Source organism: Artemia franciscana, chromosome 16, assembly GCF_032884065.1.
Source record: "Artemia franciscana chromosome 16, ASM3288406v1, whole genome shotgun sequence".
Classification (NCBI taxonomy): Eukaryota; Metazoa; Arthropoda; class Branchiopoda; order Anostraca; family Artemiidae; genus Artemia; species Artemia franciscana.
Genome location: NC_088878.1, coordinates 15,442,432 through 15,462,599, shown reverse-complemented (window position 1 = coordinate 15,462,599; position 20,168 = coordinate 15,442,432). Strand labels below are relative to the sequence as shown.

At 35.9% G+C, this 20,168-nt stretch overlaps 1 protein-coding gene across 3 annotated transcripts in view; it reads left to right on the top strand.

The window, feature by feature from the left end:
- Nucleotides 1-20,168, top strand: part of LOC136037121 (rab-like protein 6) — a 79,200-nt gene that overhangs the window by 48,617 nt on the left and 10,415 nt on the right. For all 3 annotated transcript variants that reach the window (XM_065719603.1, XM_065719604.1, XM_065719606.1), the window contains 4 exons: nucleotides 6,613-6,753; nucleotides 11,903-12,112; nucleotides 15,124-15,220; nucleotides 17,780-18,027. In XM_065719603.1, the coding sequence (XP_065575675.1) occupies nucleotides 6,613-6,753; nucleotides 11,903-12,112; nucleotides 15,124-15,220; nucleotides 17,780-18,027 (696 nt within the window). The remainder of the gene's footprint in view (nucleotides 1-6,612; nucleotides 6,754-11,902; nucleotides 12,113-15,123; nucleotides 15,221-17,779; nucleotides 18,028-20,168) is intronic.

Sequence of the window (20,168 nt, the reverse complement as noted above, 5' to 3'; positions counted from 1 at the left end):
ACTTGCATGTGTGTAAATATAACTTCTCAATAACTTTTAAAAATTTCAAATTAACATGGGCTCTTATGGAGAGAAATCCGTTAATTAAGTAGCTAATGCGTGGTTTCTGGAAAACAGGGAAGGAGTTATCGGATCGAGCTGAAATTTCGCAGATAAGCTCCTGGGCCCTAGGGGACCTTAACTTGTGAATTTCAGCCCGATCGGACAACGTTAAAGGGGGGCTGGGGTTGACGAGTCGAAACTTTCGGCCAGATTTTCCCCATGAAGGAAAAGTTGGAGGGGGATGAAATTTTGCAGGTTTCTTAGTTGGAGCTCGGGCTACGAAATGCATCCCTCCCCATCCCTCTGCGACGAAGATCGCTTAACATTGTCGTGTGTCGCCTCTTTATAGAGGCACGAGTGTGCCTCCTTGATGTTTCTGGACTTCGTCTTGCCCTTGCAACCTCGGATCTATCACGTAAGATCTTGCAAATTTTAGAACTAACTGATTCTTGGTGATTCTTGCCTTATATTTCTGAAACTAATTTTGAGGGGGTTTGGTATCCTCATAGCAAAGGCTACATTCCATTCAAATTTCGTCGAGAGAAATTATTTGGATTCATCAAAAAATTTCAGTTCTTCTATATGGAGCAGAATTTTTTTCTTTGATCGAGTTGAAGTTTTAATATTGCCTAGTCTCTTACTCAGTAGTAAAAAAAGGAATATTGCAGACAACTAGCCCTCCTCTCCAAAGAAAAAACAAATGCTTGCAGCCTCTTTTGTTCAAATTGAAACGCATTCATAAAATTTAGAAGTAAATGTGATTCATGATGAGTCTGGTTTGGGAACATTTCCGGACAATCTTTTAAGGGGAAGGATAAGTACTACTAATTTTTTTCTTCTAGTTTTTCTTCTACGTTGGGGGTGCTAAGGGACCATAGCTGTAGCAACAAAAGGAAAGTAGAGTGAATTGTCTTACTGGTATCAGAATTCAAAGACTACAGATGGTAGTGTACAAGCACTGTTCAAAATGAGTTCATGTGTAAATAAACTCTGTATTTGAACACATCTGTATGCGTTGATAAACAGTAGATTTCGCAAAAAAAAAAAATACAAAAATAAACAAGAGCTAAGAGCTCATATGGCACTTGTGACGAGGTCGGAAGACCCAAGAGCCAAGAGCTCATATGGTATGAGCTCTAGCAAAATTATAAGAATAAATGGGTTGATTTAAAAGGAAAAAAGAGGCTTAATGCCGGTTGGGATTTAAAATAAGAGCTCTGAGTCACGAGGTCCTTCTAAATATCAAAATTCATTCAGATCCCATCATCCCCTCGTAAGTTATAAATATCTCATTTTTTCTAAATTTTCCTCTTCCTTCAGCCCCCCCCAGATGGTCGAATCGGGGAAAACGACTTTATCAAGTCAATTTGTGCAGCTCCCCGACACGCCTACCAATTTTGATCGTCCTAGGACGTCCAAAAGCACCAAACTCGCCAAAGCACTGAACCCCACCCCCTAACTTCCCCAAAGAGAGCGAATCCAGTACGGTTACGTCAATCACGTATCTACGGCATTTGCTTATTCTACCAACCAAGTTTCATCCAGATTCCTCCATTCTAAGCATTTTCCAAGATTTCTGATTTCCCCCTCCAACTCCCCCCAATGTCAACAGATCTGGTCGGGATTTGAAGTAAGAACTCCGAGACATAAGTTCCTTCTAAATATCAAATTTCATTAGGATCCGGTCGCCCATTCATAAGTTAAAAATACCTCAGTTTTTCTAATTTTTCCAAATTAACACCCCCCAGCTCCTCCAAAGAGAACGGGTCCGTTCCAATTATGTCAATCACGTATCTAGAAATTGTGCTTATTCTTCCCATTAAGTTTCATCCCGACCTCTCCACTCTAAGAGTTTTCCAAGATTTCCGTTTCCCCCCTCCAGCCCCGTATATCCCCGGATCCGATTCGACTAGAAAATGGAGCATCTGAGACATAAGACCCTTCTATATGTAAAGAATTATTAAGATCCGATCACCTATTCGTAAGATAAAGATACCCCAATTTTCACGTTTTCCAAGAATTCCGGTTTCCCCCTCCAACTCCCCCCAAGAGCTCTAAAGCACAAGATCCTTCTAAATATTACATTTCACTAAGATCAGATCACTCGTTCGTAATTTACAAATACCTCTCTAATTTTTCCGAATTATCCCCCCTCCCCCAACTCCACCAAAGAGAACGGATCCGGTCCGGTTATATCAGTCACGTATCTTGGACTTGTCTTTATTATTCCCACCCAGTTTCATCCTGATCTCTCCGCTTAAAGTATTTTTCAAGATTTCCGCCTCCCCCCCCCAATGACGCTGGATCCGGTCGGGATTTAAAATAAGAGATCCGAGTTGCGAGGTCCTTCTAAATATGAAGTTTCATCAAGATCCGATCTCTCCTTCGTAAGTTAAAAATACGTCATGTTTCTAATTTTTCAGAATTAACCCCCCCCCCCCAACTTCTCCAAACAGAGCGGATCCGTTCCAATTATGTCAATCAGGTATCTAGGACTTTTGCTTATTTTTCCCACCAAGTTTCATCCCAATTCCTCCACACTAAGCGTTTTCCAAGATTTTAAGTTCCCCTTCCCAACTCCCCCCAATGTCACCGGATCCGGTCGGGATTTAAAATAAGAGCTCTGAGACACGATATCCTTCTAAATATCTAATTTCATTGAGATCCGATCACCCGTTCGTAAGTTAAAAATACCTTATTTTTTCAATTTTTTCAGAATTAACCCCCCCCCCCCCCGCCAACTCCCCCAAACAGAGCAGATTTGTTCTGGTTATGTCAATCACGTATCTAGGACTTCTGCTTATTTTTCCCACCAAGTTTCATCCTGAACTCTCCACTCTAAGCGTTTTCCAAGATTTTAGGTTCCCCCTCCAACTCCCCCCCAATGTCACCGGATCTGGTCGGGATTTTAAAATAAGAGTTCTGAGACACGATATCCCTCCAAACATCAAATTTCATTATGATCCCATCACCCGTTCGTAAGTTAAAAATATTTAATTTTTTCTACTTTTCCGAATTAACCGGCCCCCCCTCCCCCCAGATGGTCAAATCGGGAAACGACTATTTCTAATTTAATTTGTTCCGGTCCCTGATACGCTTGCCAAATTTCATCGTCCTAGCTTACCTGGAAGTGCCTAAAGTAGCAAAACAGGGACCGACAGACCGACAGAATTTGCGATCGCTATATGTCACTTCGTTAATACCAAGTGCCATAAAAAAAGTTCCTTAGCAAACGATTCACTTCAATACAAACAATAAATACTTTCTGAACTGCCTTCCCCTCAATTTCTTCTGCTCACATGTGACCACAAGTCTTTACCAAATTTTTCTTCACGCGGCTTATATTTTTACACTAATAGACAAAGAAGGATTTAAAGGAAATAAGAACTTGATGGGACAGGGGAAAAAGAGAAGCTTTGACTAGGTGTGAATTGAGGAGGATCCTGCGCAGCTGTATCGGTTCTTGGTAGCTTGGTTCTGCAGAGAGGTGTTAGTAATTAGCGGTAATGGTTACGTTTTGTTTCTTCTCTAAGCAGATTTCTGATCCATTTCGCAGCATTGCCAGTGCGAGTTCGCAAGACATATAATTCTCTTAACATTTGCTAAAATGGGTAAATGAGAAACATGTTTTTTACACTAGCTAGAAGTCAGTCAATATGCCTTAGAAAGATACGAGAAACAGACCATCCGACGCAGATGTTTTGAGAAAATAACACAGAGTTAAGTCTCCAAAATAAAAAAAGACCGAGATTCGTGGTTTCTCCTTCACACCACCAGTCTACTATATGTACGTACAGAATCGTTCCTTGGAGTACGAGTACCGAGGTTTAATCCCAGCCACCGCAGAGTCTACATTTGGACGGAGATTGTATATTAGCATCTCCAAGTAGACTAATCAAACAAAAGGAAGAATAACATAACTGTAACCAATATATAACTGTATGTATGTATATACCTATATAGTTATGTGTGTGTTTGATCACTGCTTGGCGATACGGACCCGGGGTTCTATTCGAGCTGTTTTAGGGGGTGGAGTCGCAAAAAAGATTTTTTATCTGTCATGTGTGGATAAAAGAAATCCAAACATGCTTTGACAGGATCAGCCTTTTTATATCATAGTAGAAGGAACTAAAACCCTAAACGAAAATTGAATCTCTATGATAATAAATCACGGTTGGCTTTTAGAAGTATCAAACGGTTAGTGGTAACGAATTGTAGTAAGGACCCGGCTTAATAGTAACCGAAACTCTAAAAAACTGAATTTTGATACAAATAGTTACATCAAAAGAATCGTATTTTTATGTTGATTTTAAATATATATGTATTATCAAGTTTAGTTTTACTCATCAAAAGTTACGAGCCTGAGAAATTTTGCCTTATTTAAGAAAATAGAGGGAAACCCCCCTCCCACTAAAAGTCATAGAGGCATAAGGAAAATCGAGCCATCTGATTAAGCGTATCAGAAAACCTTACTGTAGAAGTTTCAAGCTCCAATCTACAAAAATGTAGAATTTTTTTTTTTTTTTTTTTTTTGCCAGAAGACAGATCACGTTTTTTTCCCCAGGGGTGATTGTATCGATCCAGTGGTCGTAGAATTTTGCAAAAAGGATTGTTCTAGCGGAAATTAAAAGTTCTAGTGCCCTTTTTGAATAACGAAGAAATTGGAGGGCACCAAGGCCCCCTCCTACGCTCATTGTTTTCCCAAAGTCACCGGATCAAAATTTTGAGATAGCCATTTTGTTCAGCATTGTCGAAAAGCCTAATAGCTATGTTTTGGGGACGACTTAATCCCCTACAGTCCCCGAGGGAGGGAATGCAAGTTACCAACTTTGACCATTGTTTACATATAGTAATGGTTATTGGGAAGTGTACAGACGTTTTCGGGAGGAATTGTTACAGGGGTTACATGGGGAAGGGGTTACATGGGAGGATCATTGCACGGAGGAATGTATCATTAGGGAAGAAAATTACCATGAATGGGGCGTAGGATTTTCTAGCATTATTTATAAAAAAAAAAACAATGAGAAAATAAATAAATGAAAAAAAATCAAGTGGAAGTAAGGCGCAGCATTAAAACTTAAAACGAACAGAAACTATTACGTATATAAAGGGGGGTTCGTCTCCTCTTCAATACCTCATTCTTTACGCTAAAGTATTTTTAGTAATTTCAACTGTTTGTTCTGCGGCCTTTGTGATTCAGGGGTCATTTTTAAAGAATTGGGGCGAAATTCAAGCTTTATTGTAAAGAGCGAGGTATTGCCCATAGATACTAACTTACTTAGACGTAGGTCTACCCACGCCGGCTGGCGTATAAGGTGACAACGTTGCCTCTCCATGGTGACCTCTCTTGCACTTTTGATCAAAGTTTTTCGAGCGATGATCTTAACAGCGCAGCATCCTTCTTAAGGCATTTTTCTAGTGTTGCCTTCTGTCGCCCACGTCTTCTGATGCCGAGGGAACACCTGATATCTTGAGGTAGGTAGCCCTCACCCATCCGCACCATGTAACCCCAATAACGCCATCGCTTTGTCATAATTCTATCAATCACGTGAGGCTGCATTGTCGTTTCACGTATAAAGGCGTTAGTGATCTTACCAGTCGATTGAATACCAAGGGTAAGCTGAAGGTAGGTGTTCTTAAAAACCTGGATTCGCTTTTCGAGCTGCTTAGCCAACGCCCAAGATTCGCATTCGTACATTAGTGTGAAGAGGACGTTACTATAGAAAAGCCGGAGCTTAAGTGTTAGACAGTATGCTGGATTCTTCCACACATTTCTTAGTTTATTGAAGTTGCCTTCTGCGCTTGCAATGCGTGTGGTAATTTCCCGCTTAAGGCTTTCGTCACATTTAATGGCACTACTGGTATTTGAACCATTCAACTTCCTCTAGTACATCGGATCCGACTTTGAGCGGTGGGGCAGGTAAGGTATTGTATTATCAATACTAAACATTATGTATGACCTGTTGAGAAAGTCTGAAAGGGCTTGTTGAGAGCAGGTGACATTCTTCTTTGTTCTGCATGTACTGATGACAATGTTTTTAAATTTTTCTTCTTGCCACATCTAGGCAATTCCTACATAAAAAAATAAAATTAAAATAGACATTATCCTTGACATGAGAAAACGAGAGGCACTAGCATCATTACAAATATCATTAGTATTCTTTTGCAGAGAGAAATCTCATTGCTGCAGTCTTGAAGGATGTCCAATTAGTCGTATTTCCAATATCAGCTGGAGTTCTATCAATTACAGATCATTTTTTAATAATAAAAGAAGCACTAATCGTATTTTTATATGGGTATACAAGATTTGAGGCTCCTCGTATATCGTGAATATGAAAGTCACCATTAATGGAGAGGGGGTTTTCTAAAGAAGAGGGAAGCAGGGAAGAAAGGGTACAATTTTTTTTTAGAGTCGCTTTATAGTTCTTGTTTGTATTAGTCCTTTTAACCTATCAAAAAGAATAACCTGCAAAATTATTTTCATATACATACGAGGGATAGGATACACGCCTGAAGCTAAATGTTTTTAGAATATATCCCTGCAAATCATAAGGAGATTTTGTTTTCTAGGACTTTTGAGTATATTGAAAGAGAGCTGCCCAAAGTTCCTGATCATATTCCTGTCCTGATCCTCGCAAATAGACGAGACATGGGACACCATCGAGTAGTGAGTGAAGATGTAGTACGGTGCTTCCTATCCAGCTTAAATAGGTAAGGTCCATTATGTAGCCTGCTCATAGATGTGCTTATTTATTATAGATTACAGACAGCTTGTGTTTTGACGAGTTTCTTGTTCCGTTTTTTGTATGCACCAGCCAAGACCATAATCATTAAGGGGGGGGTAACCGGGTTTAGACCCCCTGCCCTACTGAAATATTTGTCAGATTCGTAAAAACGTAATAAAAATGCATTTACAGAATTTATACATTTTTCACAAGTTTTTGTAAGGCCCCCGTCCGAAAACAAATCCCCTCTCCCTAACAAAAATGTCCTTGCCATAAGCAATGATTTCCTAAAGTGGTAGACAAAACTGGTTATTTACTTTATTATAAATGAAGACTTACATCTGTATTAGTATTGAACCAGCCCATTCTTCCCTCTCCGAGTCCCTTCATTTCAACTTTAATTTTACTATTAAAGCTATACCAAAAATAGCCTCTTTTTTAGGCCCTTGATTGATACACATGACTTGTTCTAACAAGCCAAATTTAAATAAAAAGAAATAAAATTTTATGATTTGACAAAGATGAGCCGTTTGTAAACTGTAACCTTAAATCTGTAAAATTATTTTTATTCTTAACCCATAAAAAAGCATAAAAAATTACCATTTACTGTGTGGTAAAAAGAAGATAAGTTCCAACAACAACAAAACAAAAGACTTAATGCTGCCAAGGCAATCAACTATAATAAATAGTTGGTGGTAACAAACTGTAAGCAAGGAGTAACTCGGCTCAATAGTAACCAAAGCTCTAAAAAACGGAATTTTGCTATCAAGAGATTCAGCTTATTATGTTGATTAATTTAAAAAACTTTTTCCACAAAACGAGTTTTTCAACAGAACATAACCAAAACATAATTTGCGCTTTAATAAAAAAAAGGGACCGTGGATTGTCAGTTTAATTGACATACTGATATTTATTCCTTAAAGTTTTGATAATTTTTTTTATGAAAGTAAAAAAAGCGAAAACATTTAAAACATAGTTTTTTTCCTGTAAAGCACAAATTTTGTTCTGGTCTTGAGAAGGCATGGTTATCAGCCTTACTCTTGTTAATTTTTTCTCGTTTTAAGCTTGACTCGGCTATTTATCGTAATTTTTGCTTGTTTTGAGTTTCATTTGTGTATTGGAAGTGATTTGTGGTAGTTTTACAATTGCAAGATTATTTGCCTTCATTTATTTCTGCTCATATTTGGCTTACTGGAGCTCTTTAATTTTCTTTGAAAACTTGCTTTGTGGAAAAAGTTTTTAAATTGATTTCAGTTCATTCTTTATTTACATTGTCTTTTTCAATGAAAAAAATTATTATTCCTAAAATATTCTATCTATGCTTTTTGACAACCTGTGTACGCTTAAATTCTTTTTATTTGTTTAAATTGTAAGAGCAGAGGTAGTAATAGTAGTAGCCCCAAAAGTTTCAACTAAATAACCCCAGTCATTCTCGATATGTTGCTGAGGTATCTTTTTTGCAACCATAAGCACAATGCCTTTTGATCTAGTTTAAAGTAGCGTTAATTTTTAAAGCAAAATGGGTCAATTTCATAATTTGGGGGGGGGGGGTGTAATGCCCAATATCTCTAAAGATATAGTTGCTGGGGCCTTCTACTATGCTGAACAAAAGGGCTGTCGAAAAATTTTGACTAAATGTGTTTGGAAAATGAATGGGCTTAAGGGAAGAACTGCTCTCCCTCCAATCTCTTGTTAAAAAACTTTTAAAAACTGTTAAAAAGCGCAGCAGAACTGTTAATTTTGAATACAATTAGCTCCTTCAATAGTTTCAGTGTATTTCTAGCTGTTGTAGAGTGGTGCTGCCTATGATATTGTTTATATGCCTGTTTGAAAACCTGCATCCATATAATTTTTTTGTTTAATTGAAACTCCTCCTAAACGTTCCCTAGAAATTTCAACTTAATACCTCTAGCGTTATTAGTTAAAGTAACTGTAGTGGTAGTATCAAAAGTATACACATAGTGCCTTCTGGCTAGTTTAGAATCACCCACAACTTACCTTTAAATGTTTAACCTAATAATGTAAGTTGTTTTTTAAATGTTGCTTTGTCACCCTTTTGGAGGTTCACATGCTCATAGTTTGTTTTGATTTAGTTCAAGATCTGCCGAAATATTCCTTAAAAGTTCCGACTTGATATCCCTAACTTGTGCAGTAACAATAGTTGTAGCAGCATTAGTAACAGTATGCGCATAACACCTTTGGTTTCGTCAACATCCCCTTCCACACACGCTGAAAGTTTCAGCTTAATACCATCAGCGGCTGGTGAAGCATTTTTGATGCGTCCGCTCGACAACCTGTGTGGGTATTAGTGTGTTTCAAATTAGTTCCATACAGTTTCTATATATCCCAAATGTTCCGCTTCAATGCAAAGCTTCTTGGGCCTAGTAACCGCTTTACTTTTGTAATAGTTTTTCTTTTAATATTAATAAATTGATTGATTGATTGAATACCCTTAGTTTTAATAGCAATAGTAGCAGTACTAGCAGTAGCATTATTAGTAATAGCCTAAGTTTTAGGGGCGGTAGTAATAATAGAAGTAGTAATATTAGTAACAGTTCTCATAGTATGAGTAGAAGGAGTAGCATTAACATGGAAGTATTTTCTTTTGGTTAGTTCATTATCCCTTAAAACAAGCCCTGCTAGTTTAAACTTTACACATCAAACTGTTCCTTTTGACAACTTCATACTGACGGCGTGTTGTGATTCAGTTCACCTTCCCCCACTCAAAATTCCTTGAATATTTCACCTTCATACCCTTAGGCATAGTTGTAATAGTAGTCACAGTTGTAGGGGAGATGTGGGTACCCTAGGTCGTGTTCAGGTTTATGGCAGATACCTGGAGAATGCTTTGGTCAAATTACTTGATTTTCCTAATTACTTAAATGGAACTGAATGGGCTTTCTTCAGCATTTTTTTTGCAGATTATTCCGTTGATAAACTTTTTTGGTACCAACAATTTTCCTTACCCCCTCCTATTGTCCTAGAGTACCGAGATCACCGGGTACTCTAGGATATCCTTTTTGGGTACTTTAGGATACCAAATATTATTTAATAAAAACCTATTGTCTACTTTGATTGCAATAAACATATAAAACAGAATGTTGTTATATTTTTCACTCAGCAACATATGGTAAAAGGTCAACATCAAAGGTCATTGCTTTTACTGCACGTTCTGCCCCACCACTCAGATTAGGTTTTGGCAGGTGTAAGGCAATTTTGCTTGTCATCACAAAAGCCTCATCCTTTATCTCTAGAAATATTTCCCTTGTCTTTCATTTCAGGAAGTTCACTTTATATTCTTCATTTCAATCTCTGAAACCTCATCAGTTTAATACTTTGGGTTTTTTTTAGTAGCATATAGAACTAATACAAAATCACTTGGCTTTGTCTCCTCAGTAGGTTCTTTTACAGTTTCCAGGTGTAACTAATCACTAGTGTCAGCACAGAGATCAACAGAAGCAGCATCACTACTACTGTCATTAAAGTGTAATGTCACTTTCGCCAGCTTATTTTTCTGTGTTCGCTTTCTTTTTGAGGTCTTCAGATAAAACTAAACGCTTATGTGCAAAGGACCTTTAATTAGTTAAATAATAAATTTAAATCAGATGTAAATACAAATGAAAAAAAAATAATACTTTAGAATAAAACTGATGAAAAAGATGATCAATCTTAAATTTGTTTAATGTAAGGGAGTCATGATGTAACTGACTTTAATTCTAACCTGCTTGCAGAGGGGGTTTATGGCACCAAAAGGGCTGGGAAGTGATACATTAGAGGCTACTTAAAGGGTTGCAACACCTGATGTATTACTAGTTTTAGTGATTTCTTTTTCTTCTATGAGCAGTGTTCAAACCTTCTCAACACCCTTTATCCTAGCTCATGAGTATTATTTCATGTACTTATTCGCAACTAATGAGCTCCAGAAAATTTGGCTTCTTAGCAGACTCGGATTCGGCGTATTTCATATTTGGTGTATCGAAAGCTGTTCAACTAATTCATCTAATATTCGAAATGTAACATGTATATAGACACACTTTTTCAGTTCATTACTTGGAGAAGAGATACTGTACATATTTGGTGGCAATAAATAACAGGACTGCAAAATAGTGTGAAAATATTACACAAATGTATTTGTGCTGAAGCAGGGGCATTACTAGAGGGTAGGGAGATGTTCAAAATCAATAACATGAATGTCAAAAAGGAAACTACCTGAAATTACCCTAAACAGCAATTCTATTCAGTAAAACTCTTGTTTCTTGCCCGTATACAAAAAGGAGGAGAAAGGGCTTTACCCAGTTTAACCCTCCCCCACCAGGAAATTTTGTCCGACTCGTACAAGAATGAAAAAAATGCATATAAAAAAAATGTTGTATTTAGTAAGCTTTTTTATACCCCCCCCCCCTCCTTCTCCACAGAAATCTTGGATACTGCCCTGAAATGCAGATTCAAAATCTTGTGCTTACTTACACATTATTTGTTGGTAAGCCTAAGAAAGACCTGGAGCCAATACTTGGAAGAACTTAACACAGAAGGTTTCTTGTACCTGAGAGGCTATATCCGTGCTAAGATCCTCCCCAGGTCAGAAAATGTTAAAGTTCCACATAATGGTAGCCTACCGATTTGCTATACAGCATTGGAAAAACGATGCCTATAGTTTGACCCTTTCCCCTCTCCTTAAAATGACTTTTATTCCTCCAGCAGTGGAATTGTGTATTTTCGATTCCAAATTCACTCGTGACAGTACTGTATTGTTCTTTGAAAACAGGGGAAAATACTCCAAATACAGTTTAAGTTCCATAATGTCATATTTTGTGGGTTTACTCCAAGCTTAATAAATGCATTTGGTATCAAACTCTTCAAAAAACTCTCCTGGCTCCCTTCAAAACTCTTAGCTTTTTAATTCGAGCTCTTATGGCCTGATTGTCACTGTTCAATATTGAAACCGTAATTTGATTATTAAATATCGTAATTTGTCTTCTTTTTTTCTTTTCTTTTTGTCGCTCCAGTCTGTTTTGAAAATATGATTCAGAAATGGGCTTTTCAATGTAATTGAATTTTTTTCGGCATAAGACTGATTGTTTATTTTAAAGTGAGGGGCGAAGCCCATCAGAATAAATCTTCTTTTATTCTTTTAGGCCAAAAAATGCCGGACTCGTGAGATATGCAGAGTCATCTATGAAAAATGGATTTGGCCTACAGTTCCTTCATCGATTTTTAAACGTTCCTTTTCTTACACTACAAAGGACAAGTCTTTTGGCACAACTGGAACGGAATGCTAATGAAATGAGAATAACCGATACTGAATTAAATCTCTACGATGAAAGCCCTGCTTCTTGTTACGATAAGTAAAGACAAATCGCTTATTTGTTTTTTGTTTTTTTTGGCTTGAGTGACATGCACATGCTGGTTTAGCTAGGCTTCTTAGCTGAAGCATGGCATGGTTGTTATGTCAGACATGGAACTTGGCCGGATATGCATAAGATCGTGCCTTTGAAGTATATAATAAAGTGGTGGTAAAAAAAAGTTCTGGATCAGCAGAGTTTGCAATCCTGGACAGACACTTCTAAATCTCGGAGCTTGATTTGTGGCTGTAAGGGTTTTCCGATGTGTGATCGGGAGCTGCGTTGCCACCAGTGCTTCTACTTCGAGGAATCAATTCTATTTTTGGGATTCCCAGATCATCTGTCGAAATTTTCTCTAAAAATAAATGAAGAATTTTTCCAAAATATATAGGTATTTTCCATTTATTAAAAGTTGTACAAACGTTTTTCAGGCTAGAGGCTCCAGTTTTGTTACCCTGAACATCAAGTATTACAAATGGGTTTAACATGGATTAACTAGCGAGTCAACGAGTCTGTTCAGTCAAGAAGTGTCTTTGGCCTCCTAAAAGAGAAAGAAGAATATTGTTTCCCGTTTTGAAACGCTACTAGGGTTTAACGTTTTCCTCATGTGGAAGGTTGATCCGGTGGCTCGTAACTATTTTATATAACAATATTAAGGTTGAAATATCTTTGTTGGAATTATAAACGTAACGATTTTGAATCAAATGTAGAGGGTTTATACTACGATTTCTCTGTAAAGGTTTATCCTACTTTACTCTCTGTAAAGTGTGACTTTCTCTTTGCTCTCTTATTTAGAGTCTTATGGTAGCGTTGGCCTACATTCTGGGGTTCGACCAGTAGAGGATGTCAAGCGTCTCTAACTTTAATAAAGTGTATTTGTAGAGTATAAAAATGTTTATTTACACACGTAATACAGTAATTGTACATAAGACGAGGACAGACACAGAATAAGAACTGAATAAAGTACTCTAAAACGGTGGCTTATATTCACTAAAACAAGGAAATAAACATCGAAGAATGTGACAGGACCTGCCCTATTTTAATCTGTCAGTTACTGCAAATACTCAAAATTTATAATATTAATGCAGTCATCTAGGAAATGGTTTGTTTTACAGCTTGAGAATTTAATTAATTATGTATCTAACCTGCTTTCACTACTTTCAAAGTTTACATAAAAATAAACCAGAAGTATGGTTATTGAACACATATAATTCTAAAAGGAGTGTTAGACTGCCCCTTGAACGTGTTAGCATGCCAAGAAAGACGAAAGTGGGTTGTTAGCCTTATTAGGTTTTATCAGAAACAAGATATTTGATGCCTGAGAAGGAATATCCCTCCTTTTTTCTATTGATTTTTTGCAAGGTCGCCTGACCATACGTGTACTATCGATAGTTTTTTAAGTGAGAAATGGCTTGGTTATTGTCAAAAGAGATTTGACCATTCAATATGATGATTTATGTTTTTTTCATAAAAGTGTCATCCCCCCCCCCAAATCGCGGACGTCAAAAGTTATTGGGTATTCTTGGAAAAATTTAGTTTGGGTTTCCTTTGGGTAGCCTACTACTTATAAGCTTGGTTTTTATTTAGAATTGCGACGATAAAATATAATTCTTGAATAAATATGAGGAGCATTATTAGTCATTTAAACTAAATTAATGGCATACAGATGTTTCATCCAGGATCGCCTAGCTATGGAAAATAGTAAAAAAAAACTAAATATTAAAAAAGACTTTAAAAAACAAAACAACCCAAACCTAACGTAAATAAAAGGAAATGAAACATTTCTAGATAGCTCGAAACGTCCCTGTAAGAGAAATTTTCTTCAATTTTTAGTTTTTATTCCTTTTTTTTACTTTCTGATCCTTCCACTGTGTGTCTTTTTCTGAAGATTTATTTTTGTTTCTAATGCTTGATTTGCTATTGTTATTTTTTCTAAGTTTCTTTTCCCAGTCTTCGGAGGCCTCTTGCTTGGCTTCTCTTAATCTTTTTGTTTCTAGTTTATTTTTTTTTTCCTTTTCCTTCCTAGACTATCCTTATTAATTTTTTCCTATCTCTGGCTAAGTTTTTTTTTCTTTTTTTATCTTGTTTTTCATGCTATGTCGACCTAACTTGATCTGAGAACTTATTTATTGCGATGACAGAACAACGCATTATTATTTTCTGTAATGTACGGAGATGCGTCAACACTTCTAGCGGCTCAAGCTTCTCGCCTATTGAATACAAGAAAAGTAGAAAACTCTCCCTCTTCAACCATTATCTGACGAAACGTAAAAAACCTTATCTTCATAATTTTCCCGCACTTTTTTCATTTACTGTTTCTTATATGTAATACACAATTTAAGCTTATGGCATAGTCCTTTATGACGCACTAATGTTCATCAATATTTTCTAAAAGTAAACTTTTGTACTCCTAAAAGACATTCAAGTAGGGTTTATCCATTAATCTGATTCAGAGTGGCATATCTACTTAAACAAAAGCCGGAGAAACCAACGAAGATTGAAATTGATTAGGCTTTTTCGAAAGGAAGCCACGCTATTCAGTTGTAAGCTGTTTATATTTCAGATTGTCACTTATTCAAATCCCTCAAAAGCAGTTTCCATTAAATTTAGATATTTTTTCCCTTTTTGAAATACTAAAAGTGTGGAACATGCCTTCTGGTTTTGGCACGACGAGGTTTTGCTGCCAATATTTTCCCTTGTGCTCTGGAACAAGTAAACTCTTGGGAATGCACTTAATTTTTTTTCTTAATTTTTTTTCTTAAGGAAAGACAGAGGGGAAATGGTGAGACTACATCTTAGGAGCCCAAAGTCAAAATAGATTTCTCATATACAGAAAAAAGTGTGTGCTGCTTGATTTGACTTCTGAAATTTCTGTTGCATTGAAGTTTTCGGAATTTTCTTCTCTTTTTTCCTCAAATGGGTAAGCTCAATAGGTATTATTTTGGTTTTCTATTAGTCAGCACTTATAAATTAAATTAGTGCGATTTCTATGGCTATTTGTTTCTTTTTTTCAGATTTATTGAAGCCTTGAAAGGACACAAAGCAGCGTTGACACCCTCATTGTCTTTGCCACACCAGCAGCAGCCTTCTCCCCCTCTCCAACCAATGAATGTAAGCCTGTCCAAAACTGAAATTGTCCTTCCAATTTAGCTTTCTTTTTAATAGTGTTGTTCTTATTTGTCCATACATACTATCCTACCTTACCAATCAGGACAAACCACTGATTGTTGGCCAGCTCCCAAAGTTGTCTGCCATAATTTGATATAGTGCTTTATATAATATATAGTATCTAAAACGACGGTACATTTATATAGTATAGTGCTAATCGCGTCGATTTTGGATAGTATATCTTTGATATTTGGGACTTAAGTTTAGAAATATAGTCTGAACCAAAAGAAAGATTCATAAAAATAGAAGATGGCACGATTGAGAAGTTTTAATGCTTCACAGGTTCTTTCAGAAGAAAAACTATAAATTGAAAATCCTTTTTCATTCTTATTTGTCCATAAATGCTATCCTACCTTACAATCAGGACAAACCACTGATTGTTGGCCAGCTCCCAAAGTTGTCTACCATAATTTGATATAGTGTTTTATATAATATATAGTATCTAAAACGACGGTACATTTATATAATATAGTGCTAATCGCGTCGATTTTGGATAGTATATCTTTGATATTTGGGACTTAAGTTTAGAAATATAGTCTGAACCAAAAGAAAGATTAATAAAAATAGAAGGTGGCACGATTGAGAAGTTTTAATGCTTCACAGGTTCTTTCAGAAGAAAAACTATAAATTGAAAATCCTTTTAATGACTATATTTCAATTAGAAACATGGAAATTGTTGTAGCATAAAAACTAAGTTCTGACAAGAGTGGAATTTTTCTTCGGCCGTCTAGTTCCATGCCCGTCGTCCAATGAAAAGAAAAAATAAGAAAAAGTTTTGAATTTTTGTCTTTTTTTTAATTTTGGATTCTAAACAAAATTTATTTTATACGAAATTTTTGCGACTGGCAAAATTTTGTTTAGAATAAATGAAAGTTTTTTATTTTATGCAAAAAGTCTCTTTTTTAACTTTTCTAAAGACCAGAGAATTTTGTTCTCAATTAGCCGTGCCAGTCAAAATTCTATTGTGACTTTACTTAGTAGCTTTCTGTTGACAAAACTTACTATTCTCTGTCAGAACGTAGCTCAAGCTGGCTAAGGTCGTAATGTGGGTGATGACTCAAGCCTGGCTTAGGCTTGTTTTTTGGTTACGGCATTTACAATTGATTTTAAGTCATCTCATCCTTATCTAGTCTTAAATGGTGGTTTTGCCTTTACCCTTTATAGGCTACTTAGTAAAATTATTCTAGGGATTCGGTCTGTCCAAATCCTGAATTCATGTCCAAGCCATCTATGGTTGGCTTCGTCATGACTTTTATATGAATAGGTTTTAAATGCTTCTTTGATAGATAGTAGCCTTTGTACCATGTCACTACGACAAAGAGTATGGAAACTGTCTGGAGTGACAGCTCAAGTTCATCTCCGAGAGTAAAAAACAAAGCGATGGTTCAGAAAAGTCATAAAATCCATTATAAAGGCTTAAATAATCATTTTAAGGTGTTTGTTTCACTCTTTGTTTTCAGTTTTGTTTGAAATTGGGCCAAGGATAAACAAAATATTTATGCCGAACTGCTACAATAAGTATATTTCCTTAAACCTTATTTTAGCTCTCCTATATTTTGCATATTAACCATAAATTTACTATTCTGTAATAAAATATAGTTTGAAAAACAAAAGAATTTACCTACCTTTATAAGTTTCCAAGTTGGATCGAAATAATCTAAGGCTTTTAATTGACTAAAACTTCAACCTCTAATGAATTAAGGTTTAACTTAAAATTTTTTATAGCTTTGCTTGTCAACGCTGCACCGTCATTGGTGCTTGTATTTCATAGTTTATTTAGCCTTTGTCAAATCTCTGGAATTACCGCTCTCATCTGTTTACTATACTAAGTGCACTAAGCTTTATTATTGCAAGTACTTTGATTTCAGATTCAATCGAAAAAAAAAATACAAAACTGTCAACCTCTGCAGTTTTTTTTTTAGCCTTTGTGTTTCACAAAATATAAGCATTAACAAATATTGATGATCAATTGGCTATTCAAAAACTAAAATTTCTTTTAATACATCTATATTAAAAAAGCTTATCGCTGAAAATCTCCAGTCTGATTCTATCAGTTAAAGATAAAATTTCCCAGGCAAGAGTTTTCTTGTTTTTTCTTTTTTAATCAGACGTCTATAAAACTTCTCTCTTCAAGCCTGATTAGCTGTGAGAAAATATATAGTAACGTCAAATAATGCTGACATTTTTTAGCATTCATTTTGTGATTTCAATCCGCTTTTATAGAAAGCACGTTTTCTGATTCAATTACAACTTTTGAACAAGTAACTATAAATTAGCACCTTGGAAAGATTTACATGGACCAGCTTAATGACTTAATTACAATCGTTGGTTGTTGTGTTGATGTGTTTGACTGGTGCGTAAATTTGTTATCTTTATCGTCAAATATATAATATTATATTGTCAAATATACAAATATTCAAATAATCAAATATTGTCAAATATACAATATTATTGTCAAAAATATTGACAAATATTGTCGATATATTGTCAAATATATTGCAGAATTTTACTCCTTTGTCTGCCATGAAAGCCTGTCCACTTCAACAAAAAGTCCCGTTAAGCAGTGCCAAACCATTAGTTCCTGAAAGTGGCACCACTATTATTCAAACAACTACTCTACCGTCATCTGTTAAGCAAGACCCTCTTTATATTCAAGGAGACTCTAGTGGACTGGATGATTTTCTTGGTGATACTCAGCTAGAGTCAAATGCTCATCAGATTTCCAACCGGAATTTCAACGACTCTGATAGGTGAGGAGATTTATGCTTCCCGAATTTTACCTTGACCAAGCAATTAGCTACAAATTTATTTTCTAGTGGGATTTTCTGAATGTTTGCTCTAAAGTGGGGACGGCATGAAAAAGTTGCACATGAACGGAAAAAGTTTACAACCTGAAGCTTTGTGTTTTCAATTTCCGATATTTTTCGAGTCACTCGACAATTCTTCTCAATTTTTGCTTCTCTGCCGCTCTGTAATATATTCCTTGAAAATAAATCTGGAAAAATTGTACCGAAACAAGTTCTAATTCTAATTATTGTGATGATTTTTATTGTTCTTTGACAGTCTAGTTGCAATCAGATTGAAATTTCCATTTTCGTTGATAATGTGATTGCAAATTTGTATTTTTAGTCCTCGATATATAGTTCGATCTATTTTTTTTTTATTCTTGGGTTAAACGGTCAAAATTTAGTTAGCTTGTCATGTGAATTGCTAGTGGCAATACAAATTTTTTTACCAGAAAATAAGATAGGAGAAATTACTGTACATTTTACCTACCAATTAAATTTTAAAATCGGACTACTTTGTGAAAACAATTGCTAACAAAAAAATTAGCTTTATAATTTCAAAATTCTTTCAAAAATAATTTCAACTGATATCCATATTGTTTAATGGGGTATTATAAACAGCAATAAGTATTTTGTGATTTTTTTTTTTTTTTTTTTTTTACATTGACGTTTCAGTGTTGAACGATGGGGTATTGACTGTTAGTTCTGAAGGGGTAATGTCAATGCACCTGAAAAGCTGTTTCTTTTCGCATTTAAACTCAGCAGCTTTTGACCGTTCCAGAAGCCTAAAATTAACTCGGGTGTTAAAACCTTGGACCCAACTTTACGTAAAAAGGCAGCTTTTATTGTCAGGTATTGTATGACGTTTATTCGACCACTATAGGGCGCAAAGATTGACTCCACCTAAAATACTCACTACCATGCGACATGTATCGGTCCGAGTCGGTAGTCTGTTGACGCATTATATTTTAGTCAAACCATAAATATTGAACGAGGTATTTAATGCTAGTGGAACGGAAAAAATTGAAAAATAGACTATTTGAATATATCGCTGAGAAGAAAGTTGGCTTATAAGTAATGAATATAAGTTCAAAACTCGGTAATATATTTATATGCATTTCTAATCTTGCTGTAGTAATTCCATGTATTTTTTTTTTCTGTATTTTCTGTACTGCACTTTGCTATTATGGCTCTCAATAATTCAATAATGTTCCGGAAATCTTGGGCAAGTATTTTTCGAAATTTCAATGAAAATGGAGAAGATGTAAAAGCTGGGTTTTGCTTGTCATTCAAACGTTATTTGATTTTGTTTTTCTGTAGTTGATGCTAAAAATATATTGCTGTACTATATTGCTATATTATACTATATATGCTATAGTATATTGTGTACTTGAATTAAAATTGAATAGTTGTGGCCATCAAGCCATGGCTAATTGTAGAAAGAGCCAAGACATATAGTCCGATTGAGTGAGAGGTAATCCTGGCATTAACCCTTTATTATGGTTGTATGAAAATGATGTTAGTTCATTTGTTAATAGAAAAGTCTACCTATTATCCGTCCATGCGTCATTCTTAGGGTAGAAGAACTAAGGTAAATAGTCATAGTGCTAAGATGGTCAAAGAATCTATAGTTTTCCAAGTATTTGGCTAAATGGTACGGGTAAATGGCGTAAGTAAGTATGCTCCTCTTATTGGACCAATACTTCTTGGTTATCTTGTATCAAGGCACGCCCGACAAGGCACATAGACATTGGCATATTTATTGACTTGCTCGATAAAGCACTATGAACCACTAAAAGTGAGCTGTTAACAAAGTACATACAAATTGTAAAAACACAAACTACGATTAATTTATGCTGTTAGCATCCATTGCTTTGTTTTTGTAATATAGGTAAGGTAAAAAAAAAAGGGAAAGGATACGGCATTAGACTTTACAGTCCTACCTTTTTTGGCGCTTCAGCCAGGAAGTGCAATGGGGGGCTGGGGGCCAACCATCCTGTGCTTTCGCACACCCTTCCTGTTTACCTTCCCCAGATTTCTCCAGGTACCCATTTAGAGCTGGGTCGACTCTGGCTAAGCTTACAGAGTCACGCCACTGACCCCCG